We start from the raw sequence: 20,810 nt of genomic DNA, 5'->3' as shown, positions 1-20,810 counted from the left end.
TCTTCTCCTGAACAGCAACTTGCTTGCTGTTTTTCTTGAAGTTCCCCTTCTTCTTCCCTTTGCCCTTTTTCTTGAAACTAGTGGTCTTATTGACCATCAACACTTGATGCTCCTTTTTGATTTCTACCTCCGCAGCCTTTAGCATTGCGAAGAGCTCGGGAATCGTCTTATTCATCCCTTGCATGTTATAGTTCATCACAAAGCTCTTGTAGCTTGGTGGCAGTGATTGAAGAATTCTGTCAATGACGCTATCATCCGGAAGATTTACTCCCAATTGAATCAAGTGATTGTTATACCCAGACATTTTGAGTATATGCTCACTGACAGAACTATTCTCTTCCATCTTGCAGCTATAGAACTTATTGGAGACTTCATATCTCTCAATCCGGGCATTTTCTTGAAATATTAACTTCAACTCCTGGAATATCTCATATGCTCCATGACGTTCAAAACGTCGTTGAAGACCCGGTTCTAAGCCGTAAAGCATGGCACACTGAACTATCGAGTAGTCATCAGCTTTGCTCTGCCAGACGTTCTTAACGTCGTCAGTTGCATTTGCAGCAGGCCTGGCACCCAGCGGTGCTTCCAGGACGTAATTCTTCTGTGCAGCAATGAGGATAATCCTCAAGTTACGGACCCAGTTCGTGTAATTGCTACCATCATCTTTCAACTTTGCTTTCTCAAGGAACGCATTAAAATTCAACGGAACAACAGCACGGGCCATCTATCTACAATTAACATAGACAAGCAAGATACTATCAGGTACTAAGTTCATGATAAATTCAAGTTCAATTAATCATATTACTTAAGAACTCCCACTTAGATAGACATCCCTCTAATCCTCTAAGTGATCACGTGATCCACATCAACTAAACCATGTCCAATCATCACGTGAGATGGAGTAGTTTCAACGGTGAATATCACTATGTTGATCATATCTACTATATGATTCACGCTCGACCTTTCGGTCTCCGTGTTCCGAGGCCATATCTGTTATATGCTAGGCTCGTCAAGTTTAACTTGAGTATTCCGCGTGTGCAACTGTTTTGCACCCGTTGTATTTGAACGTAGAGCCTATCACACCCGATCATCACGTGGTGTCTCAGCACGAAGAACTTTCGCAACGGTGCATACTCAGGGAGAACACTTGTACTTTGATAATTTAGTGAGGGATCATCTTATAATGCTACCGTCAATCAAAGCAAGATAAGATGCATAAAAAGATAAACATCACATGCAATCAATATAGTGATATGATATGGCCATCATCATCTTGTGCTTGTGATCTCCATCTCCGAAGCACCGTCATGATCACCATCGTCATCGGCTCGACACCTTGATCTCCATCGTAGCATCGTTGTCGTCTCGCCAATCTTATGCTTCTACGACTATCGCTACCGCTTAGTGATAAAGTAAAGCATTACAGGGCGATTGCATTGCATACAATAAAGCGACAACCATATGGCTCCTGCCAGTTGCCGATAACTCGGTTACAAAACATGATCATCTCATACAATAAAATATAGCATCATGTCTTGACCATATCACATCACAACATGCCCTGCAAAAACAAGTTAGACGTCCTCTACTTTGTTGTTGCAAGTTTTTACGTGGCTGCTACGGTTTAGCAAGAACCGTTCTTACCTACGCATCAAAACCACAATGATAGTTTGTCAAGTTGGTGCTGTTTTAACATTCGCAAGGACCGGGCTAGCCACACTCGGTTCAACTAAAGTTGGAGAAACTGACACCCGCCAGCCACCTCTGTGCAAAGCACGTCGGAAGAACCAGTCTCGCGTAAGCGTACGCGTAATGTCGGTCCGGGTCGCTTCATCCAACAATACCGACGAACCAAAGTATGATGCTGGTAAGCAGTATGACTTATATCGCCCACAACTCACTTGTGTTCTACTCGTGCATATGACATCTACGCATAAAACCAGGCTCTGATGCAACTTTGGGGAACGTAGTAATTTCAAAAAATTTCCTACGCACACGCAAGATCATGGTGATGCATAGCAACGAGAGGGGAGAGTGTGTCCACGTACCCTCGTAGACCGAAAGCGGAAGCGTTAGCACAACGCAGTTGATGTAGTCGTACGTCTTCACGATCCGACCAATCAAGTACCGAACGCACGGCACCTCCGAGTTCAGCACACGTTCAGCTCGATGACGTCCCTCGAACTCCGATCCAGCCAAGTGTTGAGGGAGAGTTTCGTCAGCACAACGGCGTGGTGACGATGATGATGTTCTACCGACGCAGGGCTTCGCCTAAGCACCGCTACGATATTATCGAGGTGTAATATGGTGGAGGGGGGCACCGCACACGGCTAAGAGATCAATAGATCAATTGTTGTCTCTAGAGGTGCCCCCCTGCCCCCGTATATAAAGGAGAAGGGGGGTTCGGCCGGCCAAGGGGAGAGGCGCGCCAGGAGGAGTTCTACTCCTACCGGGAGTAGGACTCCCCCCCTTTTCCATGTTGGACTAGGAGAGAGAGGGGGAAGAGGTGGAGGGAAGGAAGGAAAGGGGGGCGCCGCCCCCCTCTCCTTGTCCTATTCGGACTGGGGGGGAGGGGCGCGCGGCCCTGTCCTGGCCTCCTCTCCTCTCTTCCACCTAGGCCCACTAAGGCCCATTATGTTGCCGGGGGTTCCGGTAACCTCCCGGTACTCCCGTAAAATCCCGATTTCACCCGGAACACTTCCGATACCCAAACATAGGCTTCCAATATATCAATCTTTATGTCTCGACCATTTCGAGACTCCTCGTCATGTCCGTCATCACATCCGGGACTCCGAACAACCTTCGGTACATCAAAACATATAAACTCATAATATAACTGTCATCGTAACGTTAAGCGTGCGGACCCTACGGGTTCGAGAACTATGTAGACATGACCGAGACACGTCTCCGGTCAATAACCAATAGCGGAACCTGGATGCTCATATTGGCTCCCACATATTCTACGAAGATCTTTATCGGTCAGACCACATAACAACATACGTTGTTCCCTTTGTCATCGGTATGTTACTTGCCCGAGATTCGATCGTCGATATCTTAATACCTAGTTCAATCTCGTTACCGGTAAGTCTCTTTACTCGTTCCGTAATACATCATCTCGCAACAAACTCATTAGTTGCAATGCTTGCAAGGCTTAAGTGATGTGCATTACCGAGAGGGCCCAGAGATACCTCTCCGACAATCGGAGTGACAAATCCTAATCTCGAAATACGCCAACCCAACAAGTACCTTCGGAGACACCTGTAGAGCACCTTTATAATCACCAGTTACGTTATGACGTTTGGTAGCACACAAAGTATTCCTCCGGTAAACGGGAGTTGCATAATCTCATAGTCATAGGAACATGTATAAGTCATGAAGAAAGCAATAGCAACATACTAAACGATCGAGTGCTAAGCTAACGAAATGTGTCAAGTCAATCACATCATTCTCCTAATGATGTGATCCCGTTAATCAAATGACAACTCATGTCTATGGCTAGGAAACATAACCATCTTTGATCAACGAGCTAGCCAAGTAGAGGCATACTAGTGACACTTTGTTTGTCTATGTATTCACACAAGTATTATGTTTCCGGTTAATACAATTCTAGCATGAATAATAAACATTTATCATGATATAAGAAAATAAATAATAACTTTATTATTGCCTCTAGGGCATATTTCCTTCAAGGGAAGGCGGCCGAGCTCGCGGAAGCGCTCCCAAGGGGGCATGCTGCCCTCGTCATGCTCGAGGGCGTAGTACCAGGTCTGGGCTGCGCCGCGGAGGTGATAAGAGGCAAGCCAGGTCCGCTCCGAAGCGAGTGTGCGCTGGCCACGAAAGAACTGGTCGCACTGGTTGAGCCAGTTGAGTGGGTCCTCCGTGCCGTCATAAGTGGCGAAGTCGATCTTGGCGAACCGCGGCGGTGCCTGGGAGGGAACGCCGTGTCTAGCTGGCTCGGAGGTGCGGAGCAGCGAGGCGGGTGGCGCCTGGTCGGAGTACTCCGGGTAGGGACCGGCGGAACCAGATGCCCCCCCCCCCGAACTGCGGGAACGGAGTCGGCTGTTCGGGGGCCGTGGTGTGGACCGGCGAAGGCGAAGACCCAGCCGCCCACGCTCGGAAGTGGCGACGGGGAGGGCGGGAACCGGACCTGATGAATCGGGAGGCCGATCGGCGAGGGTGCCCCCGAGCTAGGCAGGGGCGGCGCCGGTGTTTTAGCGTCGGTGGCGGGGGGTGGGCGGGGGCGTCGGTGGCCGCGGGGGAGGGTGGCTGCAAGTACCACAGAGGGGTCGCGGCCGGCGTGGTCCCGCCGGGGTGTCCCGCCTGGAACGGCAGCAGCGGCTGCCCGGTGCAAGTCGGCGCGGAGAACGGCTGCAGCGGTCCGGTGGCCGCCGCCTGCGGCATCTGCTGTAGCGGCCAGGGGCCCGATGACGGCGTCGGCGCCAAGGGCCAGAGGGGCGCCGCGGCAGCCGGAGGGCCGCCCGGTGGAGCCGCCTGGAACGGCAGCATCAGAGGGGCGTCGTACGGGGAGACGCCCTGGGGCGGCCACGGCGTGTGGCCGTAGGCGGCAACGGGCGCCGTCGGCAGGGGCATGTAGGGCCCGGCCGCGTACTGCTGCTGCTGCAGGTGGAGGCTCTGGACGGCGGTGACGAGGTCCCGCAGGGTGGCCGTGACCTGCTCCGGCGTGAAGACGGCGGACGGCGGTGGCGCAGAGGGGACCGAGGATGGCGGCGCGGGCGGGGCCGCGGTGGAGACGTGGCCCGCCAGCGCGGTTGTCCCGGTGACGGACGACATCGGCGCGGTGAGGGGTGGCGCCGTCGTCATCGGCACGATGAGGGGCGGCGCCGTCATCATCGGCGCGGTGGAGCCGCTGGAAAGCACCGGCGGTGGTGGCAGCAGCGACATGATCGGAACTTGGTCTCTGATTACCAAATTGGTGGGACTAGGGTTCCTACCGGCTCTACTCCTTAGGTTATAAGGGCAGAACAGCGGAGGTTGAGGGCGAGGACGCGAGCTCCGGCGCGTCGGCGCCGTCGCGAGGAAGGAGGAGGGCCGCGGCGGTTAGGGCTGGAGGCGGCTAGGGTTCCGGCTCCTCTGGGAGCCGGGCAATAGGGATAATAATATTCTTATTGCTTGATTCCAAAAAGAGTCTTAAGCCTATATTTATAACCTAGATAACTTGCATAAGAATTAACCTAAGATAACTTGCATAAGAATTAACCTAAGATAACTTGTGGGCTAAGATTACCCAGTGGGCCTAGCTAAACCCGCCATAACACAATATCCTTCAAAACTTAAATGCACCTTGAGAAAAATCCTAAGAGGCCTTGTTGTCAACCTGTAGTTTGTGCACATAGTCACATCAGGCCTTCTTGGTTCTAACAATAAGTAAACCGATAAGACCTAAAATCCTTTAAAGACACATATCATTTTGACAAGACATTTTCAAAGAGATTCAACTGCTCAGAAATTTAGAATAACTAAATAGCCATCGTCAAGGAGTAAAAAAAAATAACTCTCTTACGTGTTTCTATGAATATCAAGATAGTAGGAGTATTTGGTAAGGAAACACCATCTTGCCAGTGCACGGCGTAGAATGTCGAATTCTAGTACTATTGCAAAGCTCCAGCTATTAAAAAAAAACAGAAAGAAACACTCAGGGTGTATTTGGATTTAAGGCAAAAGAAGTTATAACCTAGCTTGGCAAAGGGAGGCATTTGGTAAACTGATAAATTTCTTGAGCCTGGCAAGATTGCTCTCAACGACCAAGAAATCATTGCCTGGTTAGGAGAGCCAAATCAGCAGCAAACAAACTTGGTGCGCCTGCTAAGGACACGAACTGCCCATGAGATGCTGCGCAATGTGGGCGTGGAACGTATTCACCAAACAAATAACATAGCTCCTTCCCGCATAGCTCAACTAGGCTAGCTCTACTTTCTCCTAGATGGGCTAGGTGAGCTATACTTCGAAACGGATACTCGGTTCTCTAAAATGCAGTAACCATAACAATTAAGTAAAAGATGGAGCTAGCATGATGCAAGACTGCACTATGAATGCTCATAGACACACCTAAGTCGGCAGAACAAGTAACAAAACTGTACCCTCAATCCCCACAAGGCACATATCATATATGGTGATTGCAAATTCACAGGTGATTAGCCACAATTCATCGCAACAAGGTAAATAGAAACAGAAGGGCACCATAATTTGAACTAGTAAGGTTGCTTGGCAGATCTAAGTGGGGAAGTAAGGATGAAGCAAGGCTAGCCTCTTGGATCTGTTACACACAAAAGCCATCTTTGGCAGATCTAACCCAGAAAGGATCAGCAACAACAAAAACTATCATCCTTGTTACCCACCAAAACCATCTGATCTGATCTGAGCTGAGGAAGAGGAAGAAGCAGGAAGGTCACCACCGGGCGGGCCTGCGGAGCCGATCAGGCGGAGGCGTTGGAGGCGGCGGTGCGGGAGCGGTAGAGCTTGCCGAAGACGTGCAGCGCGGTGACGAAGCCGATGAAGCAGACGGACATGACGAGCACCATGGTGGGGGAGAGGCGCAGCCCGGGGGCCTCGTCGGTGTAGAAGCGGAGCATGTTGTTCCCACCACCGGAGAAGCCGCCGCCGCCGCCCGCGCCGGACGAGGAGGAGGTGCGGCCTGGGCGGCGGCGCATTCCCGCCGTCGCGGCGGCCGTGCCGCGGGGACCGACGGTGGCCGGGCGGGAGGCGCCGGCGGCGCCGGCCACGGAGGACTGCGACTGCGAGGAGGTGCGAGCCATGGGTATGCTTCGGTTGCTCCGCCGCCTCGGGATCGTTCGCGCGCGTGTGTGGGGAAAAGTCTCTGTGGACTCTACTCTCTGCTGGATCTCGAGCTTAACAAGAGCTGGATGGGAAGGGGAGGAGAAGCAGCGGACTGTGGGCCCACCTGTCGGTGAACGGCAATCTACATCATTTAATTACTCTTCTTCGACTTGAGATGTCTATTTTCTGTCTGAAAAGCAGGGTAATCCCGGCCCCTGCATCATTTTCTTTCCAAAAAACGTTCAATCTATTCATCGTATGTCGTGATAGCAAAATAAAAAAACAAATATGCAGTTACAATCAGGTTTATAGGCCACCTAGTGATAACTATGATCAGTAGAGTGAGTGGAAGATGTACCAACGTCGACGCCTCCCCCTCCCAAACCACACAAACCAGAGATGGTCAAATCTTCTTACGGTGAACAGTCAGTAAGGGACTTCAACCCACGAAGGGTAACAGTTGCGTGAGTCCATGGAGGGATCCACCCACGAAGAAGCAACCTTGTCTATCTCACCATGGCCATCGCCCACGAAGGACTTGCCTCACTAGGGTAGATCTTCATGAAGTAGGCGATCTCCTTGCCCGCACAAACTCCTTGGTTCAACTCCACAATCTTGACGGAGGCTCCCAAGTGACACCTAACCAATCTAGGAGACACCACTCTTCAAAAGGTAATAAATGGTGTGTTGATGATGAACTCCTTGCTCTTGTGCTTCAAATAATAGTCTCCCCAGCACTCAACTCTCACTCACAGATTTGGATTTGGTGAAAAAATGATTTGAGTGGAAAGCAACTTGGGGAAGGCTAGAGATCAAGATTCTTGTGGTTGAATTGGAATATCTTGGTCTCAACACATGAGTAGGTGGTTCTCTCTCAGAAAATGAATGCTGGAAGTGTAGGCACGTCCTGATGGCTCTCTCCACGAATGGAGGAAGGATGGAGGGGTATATATAGCCTCCACACAAAATCTAACCGTTACACACAATTTACTAAACTCGGTGAGACCGAATACTCAAACTCGGTCAGACCGATTTAGTTCAAAATGTGAATGTTAGGATTTTCGGTGAGACCGACATGTCAATTCGGTGGGACCGATTTCATTAGGGTTAGGGCATAACGTAATCTCGGTGAGATAGATCACATGAACTCGGTGAGACCAATTTCTGTAATAGGCAAACAAAGAGTTGGTCAGGCAAACTCGGTGGGACCGATCGCTCATTTCGGTAAGACCGAAACGTTACGAAGAGGAAACAGAGAGTTTGCATTGCGAACTCGGTGGGACCGATCGCTCATCTCGGTTAGACCGAAACGTTACGAAGGGAAACAGAGAGTTTGCAATCCCATCTCGGTGAGACCGAGATCCCTATCGGTGAGACCGAACTGATTAGGGTTTCTGGCTATGGCTATGTCAAATGAACTCGGTGGCGCCGGATAGATCAAATCGGTGGGGTCGAGTTTGACTTTTGACTTGAGACATGTGGATATGAGAAAGTGGTTGAGGGCTTTTGGAGCATATCACTAAGCATTTTGAGCAAGCAAGCCATTAAGCAACACCTCGTCCCCTTTTAATAGTATTGGATTTTGGACTCAATGTGATCTTGGATCACTAAAATGAAAATCTAGAGTCTTGAGCTTGAGCCAATATGTGTCCTTAGCATTTTGATGGGTCCACATCTCTAGTCCATGCCATGCCAATCATTGAAGTTTCTGAAATGATCATCTTGAAAGAGTATTAGTTCAATGAGCTATATGTTGTTAGGAATTACCAAAACCACCCAGGGATTAGTTGCACTTTCAATCTCCCCCTTTCTGGTAATTGATGACAACATATAGATCAAAGCTTCGACAAATGATAATAAGAATGAAATATATCGCCGCTTTGAGAAGTATGTGATAAGCAAGAGCCCCCCCTAAATTTGTGCATTATTTAAAATTTGCTTTTGAATGCAAATGCACAATCGATTAGGATCATGGGTTACTCTTCCATGTCACATACATCTTGATGGAGCGCTCAAAATGGTAGTAAATAAAATATGCACTCATCACCAAGGCAAAGTGAATGATCATACAAGAGAGATAAATAATATCATCATTCAAGCACAAGCATTAAAGTATGATATGATCAAACACATAAACATACAAGTATCTCACACACATAAACATAGAGTGTCATCCAGGCAAGCACACAAGTAAGTATCAAACAAGTAGAAAAAGAGATAGCAAAAAGAAGCAAATCTCTCTCTCTCTCTCTCTCTCAGCCTATGATCTATACACTTTCTCCCCCTTTGGCAGCAAGTTACCAAAAAGCTTGAAAATGCATAGTGCTATGCGTCTCTCTAGGCTTGATCTTCGGGAAGAGGCGTTGAGAGGACTCCAAGGACGAATGCATCTGTTGAAGTTGTTGGAGCTGGTGGAGTGGCAAATGGAGGGGCTACAGAAGATGTGGCTGCAGGTGCTGACGTAGTAGCTCTTGTGTCTTTCACAGGCACTGCTGCAGATCACTGTGCCCTAGGCACTCTCTGAAAGGCATCTGTGGTAGCTTTCCCTTTCTTCTCTTCAGCTTCTTCCTGGAGCTGCTCAACAGCTGTCTGCATCTCTGTCACCTTCAAGTCAAGATCCTAGAACTTTGTTTCAATGATCCTCTCCAGGATCTCTTGGTTCTGAGTCAGGGTGGCCAATCCTTTCTCAATCCTCAAGGTGGCTTGAATAAGATATCCAAGTTGATCTTGCTTAGACTTGAGGAAAACTTGTGAAGCCTCTTCAGCACTAGGCATCTTTGCTGCCTTCTTTGCTTTTGCTTTCTCCCTCTTCTCTTGAGCCTCTACTGATGTGGGATCTTCATCATCCATGACAACTGTGTTGTCCTCAAAGTCAAGCCTCAAGGGAAGATGTTCTTTATCCAACAAGTATGTGCCTGTGCCCATCTTGGAGTTGATGAGCATCTGGATGTGTGGAGCATACCCACATGATCTTTTCTGGTCTGCAGCCGTCCTCTTGATTGTCTCAACAATCAAACTCATCACTTTGAACTTCTGGAGCACATCAAACAACTGAAGCAAATTGATGGAGTGGCCTCTGATCATCCTGTGATCTCCTGATTTGGGCAACAAGGTGTGCCTCAAGATGGTGTTAATAGTGGCCAATCCAGACAACAGATAATATACAGAGCCTAGCTTGTGAGTCTCCAAGGCCTTGTCAGGAATCTCCTTATACATGTTGGCCATGGAGTTGTGATCTTTCTTTCTCTTGGCATAGGCATCTATGTCATCCTCAATCTCTGCAGGGGCATTGATCAGCTTGGCCCACTCAGCAACTGTTGATTGGTACCTTGTACCTTCAGACTCCAAACGATTCTTCCATCAGGATAGAAATGAGTTGTAGAATAGAATTGCATAATGAGCTCATCATTCCACTTGGTCAGTTTCTGACCCACAAAAGTGTCTACTCCTGGGAAGTGGTCTTCATTGTTGTCGATGTATTTCCAGTCTACCCACTTCATGTCACACACTATGGGCTTCTTATCCAAAAGAATTGTCTCATAGAAGTCCTGCTGCTCTTTGGTGTGAAATCTATAGTCCACAGCAGTCCTTCTCCTCACAACATATGGATCTGATTGTCTCCACAATCTGAGACCTGCATCTTTTCTGACTTTCATGTTCTCTGCCACTGGATGATTGTCATCATGGTCAGGGATCTTTGGCTTTAGCTTCCTGAGCACTTGGTCTTCCTCGTCTTCTTCTTCTTCAATTTCAGGCACTGGGGTCTTGTTCCTCTCAGCAGCTGGGTGTGTTTCTTGTGCTCCTCTTTGGTGCAGTCTTGGGGGCTGGAGCAGAAGCTTTGGGGGCAGTCTTGGGCTTAGATGAAGCAGCCCCAGACTTGATGGCATCCCCCATCAGCTTTTGAGCTTTAGGTGCTGGTGCAGCATCCTCTGCTTCCTCTTCTTCCTCATCCTCAGCTGGATCTTTCATCATAGAGGATCTGCCAATTGCTCTGGCTATGGTCTTCTTGACCCTTTCCTTTCTCTTCTTCCCCTCACCAGCCTTTTTTGGTTCAAGAGTGAACTCAATGGTTTCCTGAGTTGAGGCTCTGGCCTTAGACATGGGCACTCTCTTTGCAGGTGCCTTCTTGTTCAGACCTGGTGAGGGAGTCCTAGATTAGGGGGTCCTCGGACAGCCGGACTATATACTTTAGCCGGACTGTTGGACTATGAAGATACAAGATTGAAGACTTCGTCCCGTGTCCGGATGGGACTCTCCCTGGCGTGGAAGGCAAGCTTGGCAATACGGATATGTAGATCTCCTCCCTTGTAACCGACTCTGTGTAACCCTAGCCCCCTCCGGTGTCTATATAAACCGGAGGGTTTAGTCCGTAGGACGACAACAATCATACCATAGGCTAGCTTCTAGGGTTTAGCCTCTACGATCTCGTGGTAGATCAACTCTTGTAATACTCATATCATCAAGATCAATCAAGTAGGAAGTAGGGTATTACCTCCATCGAGAGGGCCCAAACCTGGGTAAACATCGTGTCCCCCGCCTCCTGTTACCATCTGCCTTAGACGCACAGTTCGGGACCCCCTACCCGAGATCCGCCGGTTTTGACACCGACATTGGTGCTTTCATTGAGAGTTCCACTGTGTCGTCATCATAAGGCTTGATGGCTCGTCTTGTTGTCAAGGACAACATCACTTCCGGGGGAGCCCTGGCTGTAGGCCAAACTCTCCGATTAGGCGACTTCATCATGACCGCCCGTTCGGCCGCTGCGCCGACGATGACCTCTCGGGTCATCAAAAACCGGCTCGGGACTCGCCGAGCAGATGGATCCAATGGAGCTCTCCACCTTGAATGAGCTCTTGGATCGCATCGCCGCTTTGGGAGTCGCTACGGACTATGATCGGATTGGGCTTAAACCCGACCAAAGGGAGATTAACTCTCCGCCGGTCACCCATCAGATAGCGGTGGTGGAGGAGCAACTCAGCAATTCTTCCTCCGTCTTGAGGACAAACTATGTCCAGATTCCTGTGCTCTCCGAGCCGGATACCCGTCTACGGGAGGACATGGCCCAAGCCTTGAACCTAGAATCAGACAGCGGGCCAGACCTAGCGGGCAACATCCCGGAGCCCGAGCTTCCAAGATCGGAAACTCCTACGCCCCTGGGTCTCAGATCGGGTCAGGGTTCGGACCTAAATCTACCCACCCACCTAGATATAAGTGATCTTTCCCACATTAGACAAGAGCCCCAAGAGACAGTACACCACTATTGGGTCAGATTCCTCCTTGTAATGAGCAAGGTTAAGGACTGTCGCGAGGAAGACGCAATTTCATTCTTTTGCAAAAATTGCACGGATAGGGGAATCCTCAATGCCATAAGTCGCCGTGACATAGCACACTTTGCTGACTTGGCGGCCATAGTACGGAAGTACTGTGCGATGGAAAGCGCCTGGAAAACCCAAACAAAATTTTGGGATCCTCCGGCTCTGACAAAACCCCCAGTCCGAACTAAAAGGGTGCACTCTCGTAAGTCACCCGATCCAATTACAAAGAAGCAAAAGCCCACTACATGGCGTGGAACCGTATTGGAGGGATGGCTTAATGGGCCATGCAAAATTCACAGTACAACGGATACCATGCCAACACACAGCCTTAGAGCATGTTGGGTACTCCGGCAGGTGGCCAAGAGCGGTGAGGATCTCCTCATCAACAATACCGCAGAGCACCATCCCGTGGAGAACAACAATACAGTATTGACAGTCTTCGAGACCTTCGGCTCAAATAATAGGCGTAAGCGAGCACTCCGCGGCCTTGCCGAAGTCTTCCACGTGGCAGCAATAAATCCATGGAGCGATACGGCTATCACCTTCAATGCCAGTGACGAACCTAAATTCCGAACAGCCCGAGCACCAGCCGCCTTGGTCCTTAGTCCAATTGTGGACGGCTTCCGGCTTACTAAAGTGCTCATGGACGGCGGCAGCGGATTAAACTTCATCTATGAGGAGACTCTTCGAAAAATGGAAATGGACAGAAGCCGCATTGAGCAAAGCAGCACGACCTTCAGAGGAATCATCCCTAGTCGGGAGGCACGATGTCCTGGGAAAATCACACTAGATGTGGTATTCGGCACGCCGGAGAATTATAGGTCCGAAGAAATCACATTCCAAGTGGCCCCATTCAATAGCGGATACCACGCCCTTCTAGGGCGGGAGGCATTCACGATCTTCCAAGCTATACCCCATTACGGGTACATGAAGCTCAAAATGCCCGGGCCCAATGGAATCATCACTCTAACTAGTGATCCGGACATAGCACTCTGCGCCGAAAATAAAATAGCCACACTGGCCCTCGAGGCGTTATCCGAAGCCCTCGCGGCCGAGGAATTAACTGCGCTGCGCTCCACAGTGGACAGGGACGACGTGATACTTGACAAAAGATCCAAGTCCACCTCTTTTAAACCAGCGGATGAAATAGTCGAATTCCAAGTCCACCCAATGGACCCCACAAAAACAGCATCCATCGGGGCACAGTTAAACCCCACAGTAGACGCCGCACTACGGGAGTTCTTGCGCGAGAATTGGGACATATTCGCCTGGCATCCTTCAGACATGCCAGGAATCCCACGCAGGCTGGCCGAGCATAGCCTTAACATTCTAAAGGGGTTCAAGCCGGTCAAGCAGACTCTTCGGCATTTCTCTGAGCCGAAGCGACAAGCCATGGGAGAGGAGCTAGCCAAGTTACTTGAGGCCGGATTCATTGGAGAAATAAAACATCCGGACTGGCTAGCAAACCTGGTGATGGTACCAAAGAAGGATAAATCATGGCGCCTATGTGTCAATTTCAAGGACCTTAACAAGGCTTGCCCCAAGGATCCCTTCCCCTCCCCCACATCGATCAAATTATTGACGCTACTGTAGGACACGACTCATTGTGTTTCCTCGACGCATACTCCGGATACCATCAAATCAAGATGGTGGAGTCCGATCAAGCCGCAACGGCATTTATCACCCCATACGGCCCCTTCTATTTTAACACCATGCCTTTCGGGCTTAAAAACGATGGTGCAACCTATCAACGCATGATTCAGACATGCCTGGAAACACAGATCGGCAAAACAGTGGAGGCATACATAGACGATGTGGTCATTAAAACCAGACACGTCGAATCCTTAATAGACGACTTGAGGCTCACGTTCGACAATCTCCGAGCATACGACATCAAGCTCAATCCGGAAAAATGTGTTTTCGGCGTGCCCGCCGGAAAGCTCTTGGGCTTCATCATCTCCAGTAGAGGAATTGAAGCAAATCCGGCTAAAATCCGAGCTCTGTCACAGTTGGCTATCCCAACAGACCTCAAGCAAATCCAGAATTAACTGGATGTGTGGCGGCCTTAAGCCGCTTTATCTCCCGATTAGGAGAAAAGGCCCTACCCCTTTATCGCCTTCTTCGGCGCACCGAACACTTCAAGTGGACGGATGCGGCCACGGTCGGATTGGAAGAAATAAAAGCCATCCTGGCCACCAACCCAATCTTGGCCGCGTCAAATGTCGGCGAACCAATGCTGTTATATATAGCGGCAACTCACCAAGTTGTAAGCCCAGTGCTCGTCGTCGAACGAGAGACGAACGGACATAAATTCCCACTTCAAAAGCCGGTATACTATGTATCCACTGTCCTCACACCATGCAAATCACGGTACCCACATTATCAAAAGATCGCATACGCGGTATTCATGGCATCCCGGAAATTACGACACTACTTTCAAGAGTGTTCAATTACGGTGGCCTCGGAAGTACCACTCAACGACATAATAAATAACCGCGATTCCACGGGCCGGATTGCTAAATGGGCTATCGAGCTGCTCCCGTTTGACATAACATATAAACCACGGCGAGCCATTAAGTCGCAAGTACTGGCCGATTTCGTCGCCGAATGGACAAAAGCCGAACTCCCTAAAGAGTACGGCGCGTACTCCAATTGGATCATGCACTTTGACGGTTCAAAGATGTTGGCTGGTCTGGGGGCAGGCGTCATCCTGACATCCCCCACCGGAGATACAGTCCAATACGTACTCCAAATATTATACACAAACTCCAACAATGCAGCAGAATATGAGGCCCTGTTGCATGGTCTCCGGATAGCAGTCTCCATGGGCATTCAAGGCCTAGAGGTGCGTGGAGATTCGAACCTCGCAATGTCTCAAATAAATGGAGACTTTGACGCCAAGGACCAAAAAATGGCGGCTTACCGCAACGCCGTCCTCAAAATGTCAGCTCGGTTCGAGAGGCTCGAATTCCACCATGTGGTCCGAGAAAACAATCAAGCGGCGGACATCCTCGCCCGCATCGGCGCTAAGCGCGACCCTGTCCCACCCAATATCTTCTTGGAAAGGCTGTTTAAGCCATCCGTGGTATGGGAAGGAGAGACCGGCAACAACAGTCCGGACTTGGCCACAACACCAGATACCGAACACTCTGACTTAATCGGAGGCTCTGCCACCGAAACAACACCTTCCGCCCACGTGATTATGGCTGTCATCGCCCCGTGGACAGAACCCTTCTTGGCCTACCTAACTAGGCAGGAACTACCTGAGGACCCAAATGAGGCACGTTGCATTATGCGGCGGTCTAAAGCCTACAAGGTCCACGAGGGAGAGCTTTATAAGAAAAGCGCTACCGGAGTCCTTCAAAGGTGCATCTCCGAAGAGGAAGGACGGCAACTTTTGGCAGAAATTCATGCTGGACTTGGCGGCCACCACGCCGTAGCTCGGGCCCTTGTAAGCAAGGCCTTCCGCACTGGTTTCTACTGGCCGACGGCCCGAGCAGACGCACAGGACCTCGTTCAACGTTGCGTCGGTTGCCAGCTTTTTGCAAACCAAAGCCATATGCCGCCTACCGCTCTCCAAACAATCCCCATTACTTGGCCCTTTGCGGTCTGGGGGCTTGATATGGTCGGACCCCTCAAAGGGGGAAGCCATAAGAAAAAAAAACTTATTGGTCATGGTGGATAAATTCACCAAATGGATAGAAGCCAAACCAGTTGAAACGACCGAATCCGGACCGGTGATAGACTTCGTATCTGGGGTTGTACACCGTTATGGCGTACCCCACAGCATCATCACCGATAACGGCTCGAACTTTACAGCCGACGAGGTAAAACCTTGGTGCAGCAACATGGGCATTAAGCTCGATTATGCTTCTGTCTATCACCCACAAACTAACGGTCAAGTCGAGCGAGCAAATGGTCTTATCATGAGCGGCATTAAACCCAGATTAGTGCGATCCTTGAAGGAATGCGATACGCACTGGGTAGAGGAGCTCGACTCCGTACTATGGGGGCTGCGGACCACGCCGAATCGCACTACCGGATACACACCATTCTTTATGGTGTACGGCGCAGAGGCGGTACTGCCCTACGACATAATTCATGACTCACCTCGAGTGCGCATGTACGAAGAGAAAGAAGCCGAGCTTGATCGGCAGGATAGTTTGGACGCCCTGGAAGAGGAGCGTGACGTGGCAAAAGCCCGTTCCGCATTCTATCAGCAACAGGCTCGAAGGTATCAAAGCAGAGAAGTACGGGCCAAAACTTACAACGTTGGCGAACTCGTTCTACGCCTACCGGAGAAGAAAAAGAACAAGCTCAAGCCCAAATGGGAAGGTCCCTTCGTTATTGACCAAGTTCTGACCGGTGGAGCGTATCGTCTGCAGGATGCATCAGACAATCGACTCGAGCCAAACCCATGGAACGCAGCCAGACTCCGAAGGTTCTACGCCTAGTGCCGGACTCTATGTTCGTCTCCTTACCTCCGTCAATTTTTCATATATCCGTTATCTGTCTTTTATTTCTTTCTTTCTTCCCTTTTTCTTCAAGGCCTTAAAAGGCTAAAATGTGTCTTGACTACATAATCTTGACGCGCTAGCCACGCTCATTATACCTAGGGGCTTCTTATACAGAAGCTTAATCTAACTATTTTCCGGGCTCTATGCCCCACACATGTGTTATCCTTCCCCATGTACCTTTTTCGCCAGTATATGCATCAATATGACTTAAGTTTTGGCCAAGCTGGGTTCCCTGGCTCTTGTGTTTATGCCCTACGTTCCCGTTAATTCGGCTAGGGCATAAGGGGAGCACCTCTGCGATTGTTACTGCCGGGTCAGCCGGATGTGTACCTCAGACTGGGTGAAGCCGAAAGCTAGCGTTCTTAAGGGAATACTCGGTCGGTGAACAAAAGATGACCCTTATTTATTGTAATACATGCCCCCAGATGTTTATATCCTGCGTCTCTTTTCGCAGCTAGGACATGCACATTAGGGCATGTGTACCTAGGGAAAGGAACCCTTAACGGAACTATTCTCCCTGGAAGATGTTTCTTACTATCCATGTAATATAACATAGCTAGTTGGGTACTTGTCTGTTCTAGCACTTATGACCCCTACGCCTTGTTTCCACGCGTACCCCGGTTTTTTCATAACTGAGCGGGTATTCGGATACACTCCGGACTATCGGGTCTAGAAGTTGAAGCGAAACGGTCCGCCATGACAAATGATTTACAATCCGGCTAGGGACAATACATGTCACTGGAAGTACACAGTCACTTAGACTGACTAAATTCTTCTTCTATACCATCCAACAGGCTGTCTAGATCCTGTTGGGAATACTTTGCGGCTAATTCTACTTGGTCATACACCAAACTGACGGGGATCTCTTTCCCATCAGGCCCCACAGGTCCGACCTCGGCCATGTGGTTCGGGCCAGCCTTGGTATATCGCGTCTTCACCATGGCCCAGGCTTCCCTCGCACCTTGTCGGCAGGCTGATATCTTCCATAATTGGAAGCGCTGCCGCGCTCCCTTGAGCTTCTCTATAAGCTCCCCCAGGCCTCCTGGCGGGGAGGCGGATGGCCACAAGGCTTGGGCAATGCCCTGCATCACCTGCCGAACTTGTTCGTGCAGTTGTGAGAGCTCTGGCAGAAGATCACCTGTAGACCCGGGCATTTCCTCTGCGGGACGACCCGTCAGCATACCTACAGATATAACTCTGTTAGTCAGTTTCTTCGCCGAACTCAATAAAAATTTCATTCAAGCACTTACTAAAAATGCCGCGTCGAAGCCTCTTATTCTCCTTTACGGAGTCAGCAAGTTGGGCCCGAACATCTTTCAGTTCAACACTCAGCCGGATATTGGCATCTTGGAGATCGTTTTTCTCCTGCCTAACCTGCTTAAGCATGCGCTCGCCAGCCTTTAATTATCGTTGAGCATGTTGCTCATCCCCTTGCACTACCTCCGGATTAACCCCGGGATCATCTGCAGAATCTATTGTTAGATTTGCATGCATGCCGCATACTAACCGGTACATGTCATTCTTTTTGATAGAGACAAGTGTTACCAGAGGGGGCCTTCTCGGACTCCTTCATTGCGGCAACTGCGGCCCGTAGCTGGGCTCTGCACTCTTCCAGCTCTTGAGACAATTGGGTATTCTTCTCCGTAAGAACCTGCATGAATAATGATCCTTAAATCAGTTGTGTCAACTGTTTCAAGTCTCAGGGGCTACTGATATACATAATTATTAGATTTCCTTACCCGTATATCCTTTACATACTGGTCTGTGGCTCTGGCAAGACCATTTTGAGCAGCTCGGATGTACGCGTCTCCTGAGTTGAAGGCATCGAACGCCTCTTGGGAGAAACAAGCGTCACGGAGTACGGCCTGGCGACGCCTGTGATTCATGGCGCTCTCCAATTCAGAATTTGTAGCGGATAGCCTATCCGTATCCTCTGTAGGAGGAACATCCGGCGTTCGCCTCATGTTAGCGTCCGCCTCTATGTCCGGCTCTGGAGCCCGACTGGTGGAGGCGTGACCGGCAACCTCTCCGGATATAGTCCGGCGAGCGTTTTTCCTACTAGGAAACATGGGCGTTATTATGTTTTAAAAGACGACCACCACGGAGCGGGGTTCTCTTTCATACCTCTCCGACGGCGTCTCAGTCCTGACCGCCTTCCTTTTAAGCCTACCCGGCTTCGGTGTCCCTTGTTGGTGAGTCACTGCGGGTTCGGCATGGCGTTCCGAGGGCCTTCCCTGTAAGACACCATATGTGTGCGGTAGGTGAAGTGCAGAAAAGAGGATCCTTCTCGGAAGTTGGGACTCCGGTTTTACTTACATGCGATGCAGGGAGTAGTCCAGGATAATCAGCTATGATGGCCACCATGGCATCATCGCAGCTCAATTGATAGAACGTCCTGTCAATCAGCTCCACAAATGTGTCTGTATCCTCTTCAAGTACGGGGTCGAGGGCCCGGTCAGGGTCCTCCGGTTGTGGAGGCGGGCTGTGGACCTCCCATACAGCTTTTCGCAGTTCCTGCTATGAAACAACAAGGTAAATACTTATGACGAAGAATGCGAGAAGGTTGGGAGTAAAAAGTGACAGCTCACCCAGCTTGGAGGGTTGTACATGGAGAATCCATCCCGTGGCTTAATGCGGATGAACTTCTCTTCCTCTCCTTTGTACAAATCGGACAGAATTTTTGCTAGAGCAGCAACTGAGTCTGGTCCCTTACGACCGCAACGGGTGGCATCGTCTTCTCCGTTGAAGTGACACATGGGTTGCCCCCGATATTGAAGTGGCTGTAACCCCCGCATTATACATATTAACATAACCTCAATTACTGTCAATCCTGACTGGGCCAGCGTCTGTATCCGACTCATCAGGTAAAGGACTTCCCCGTTATCTTCCTCCTGAGGGCTCCGAGGGCGCCAGCTGCAGCGTTTCTTCAAGGGAGCGTTGTCGAACTCAGGAAGGCCCATCCGAATAGGGTCCGGAAGGGGGACGTCCTCCATATAAAACCACTCCGAAGGCCAGTCCTCGGATGTCTTCTTCCGAGTACCGGACAGGTATCCTGTCCCGGCGATGCGCCATATTTCGGCTCCGCCCACTTGGTATATTGACTCCTCCTGTGTACGGGGTACGAGGCAGAATAGCCTCTTCCATAGCTCAAAATGAGCTTCGCAGCCTAGAAACAGCTCGCAAAGGGCGACATAGCCAGCGATGTGTAATATGGAGGCGGGAGTGAAATTATGCAGCTGGAGGCCGTAGAACTCCAGGAGCCCGAGGAACGGATGAATTGGGAATCCAAGCCCGCTTAACAAGTAAGGGACAAGGCATACCCGCTCCCCCATGGATGGGTTGGGAAAGCTCTCCGCTTGCTCCCCGCCATTGTAGGTGGCGAGCCGGGCTCGAACGGGGACCATATACGCTGGAGGGAGAAATCCCTGGGTCTATAACTCTACTAATTGGCTGTGGGGGATGGAACACTTCTTCCAATTACCGGGCTTAGGGCTACGGGAGCGAGAGGAGGAGCTGCGATGACTGGCCATGTTGGAATGGGTTTTTTCCGGGCGCGCTCCGATGGATACTCGCTGTGGGAGGATGGTGTGATCTGGATCTGAGAATCCCCGTCTCTTTAATAGACGATTTACTCGCATGGCTAGGGTGGCAAATGTATAAATGCCCTGGCATCTCGCATTCACTCGACACGTGGAAGATAGCCATTATTAGGCGCGGAAGCCAAGGAGTGCAACATTTATGGGAAGTCGGACACTACTCAACAGGTACTCAGAATTTGGAGAAGAACCCGCATTGCAATGCCGAAGACAATCTGCGCGCCGGACTCATCGCCATTGAAGCCTGGTTCGAGGGCTACTGAGGGAGTCCTGGATTAGGGGGTCCTCGGACAGCCGGACTATATACTTTAGCCGGACTGTTGGACTATGAAGATACAAGATTGAAGACTTCGTCCCGTGTCCGGATGGGACTCTCCCTGGCGTGGAAGGCAAGCTTGGCAATACGGATATGTAGATCTCCTCCCTTGTAACCGACTCTGTATAACCCTAGCCCCCTCCGATGTCTATATAAACCGGAGGGTTTAGTCCGTAGGATGACAACAATCATACCATAGGCTAGCTTCTAGGGTTTAGCCTCTACGATCTCGTGGTAGATCAACTCTTGTAATACTCATATCATCAAGATC

The 20,810-nt window shown here is 50.1% G+C and overlaps 1 protein-coding gene across 1 annotated transcript; it reads right to left on the bottom strand.

The window, feature by feature from the left end:
- Positions 1-6,084: 6,084 nt before the first annotated feature.
- On the bottom strand, positions 6,085-6,881 carry LOC123120539 (protein transport protein Sec61 subunit beta). The gene has a single exon (XM_044540549.1). The coding sequence runs from the start codon at positions 6,771-6,773 to the stop codon at positions 6,435-6,437; it is 339 nt and encodes a 112-aa protein (XP_044396484.1). The 5' UTR covers positions 6,774-6,881; the 3' UTR covers positions 6,085-6,434.
- Positions 6,882-20,810: the final 13,929 nt, after the last annotated feature.

This window comes from Triticum aestivum, chromosome 5D (assembly GCF_018294505.1).
Source record: "Triticum aestivum cultivar Chinese Spring chromosome 5D, IWGSC CS RefSeq v2.1, whole genome shotgun sequence".
NCBI classification, from domain to species: Eukaryota; Viridiplantae; Streptophyta; class Magnoliopsida; order Poales; family Poaceae; genus Triticum; species Triticum aestivum.
The sequence above is the reverse complement of the archived record's forward strand: the minus strand, read 5'-3'. Positions and strand labels throughout refer to the sequence as shown.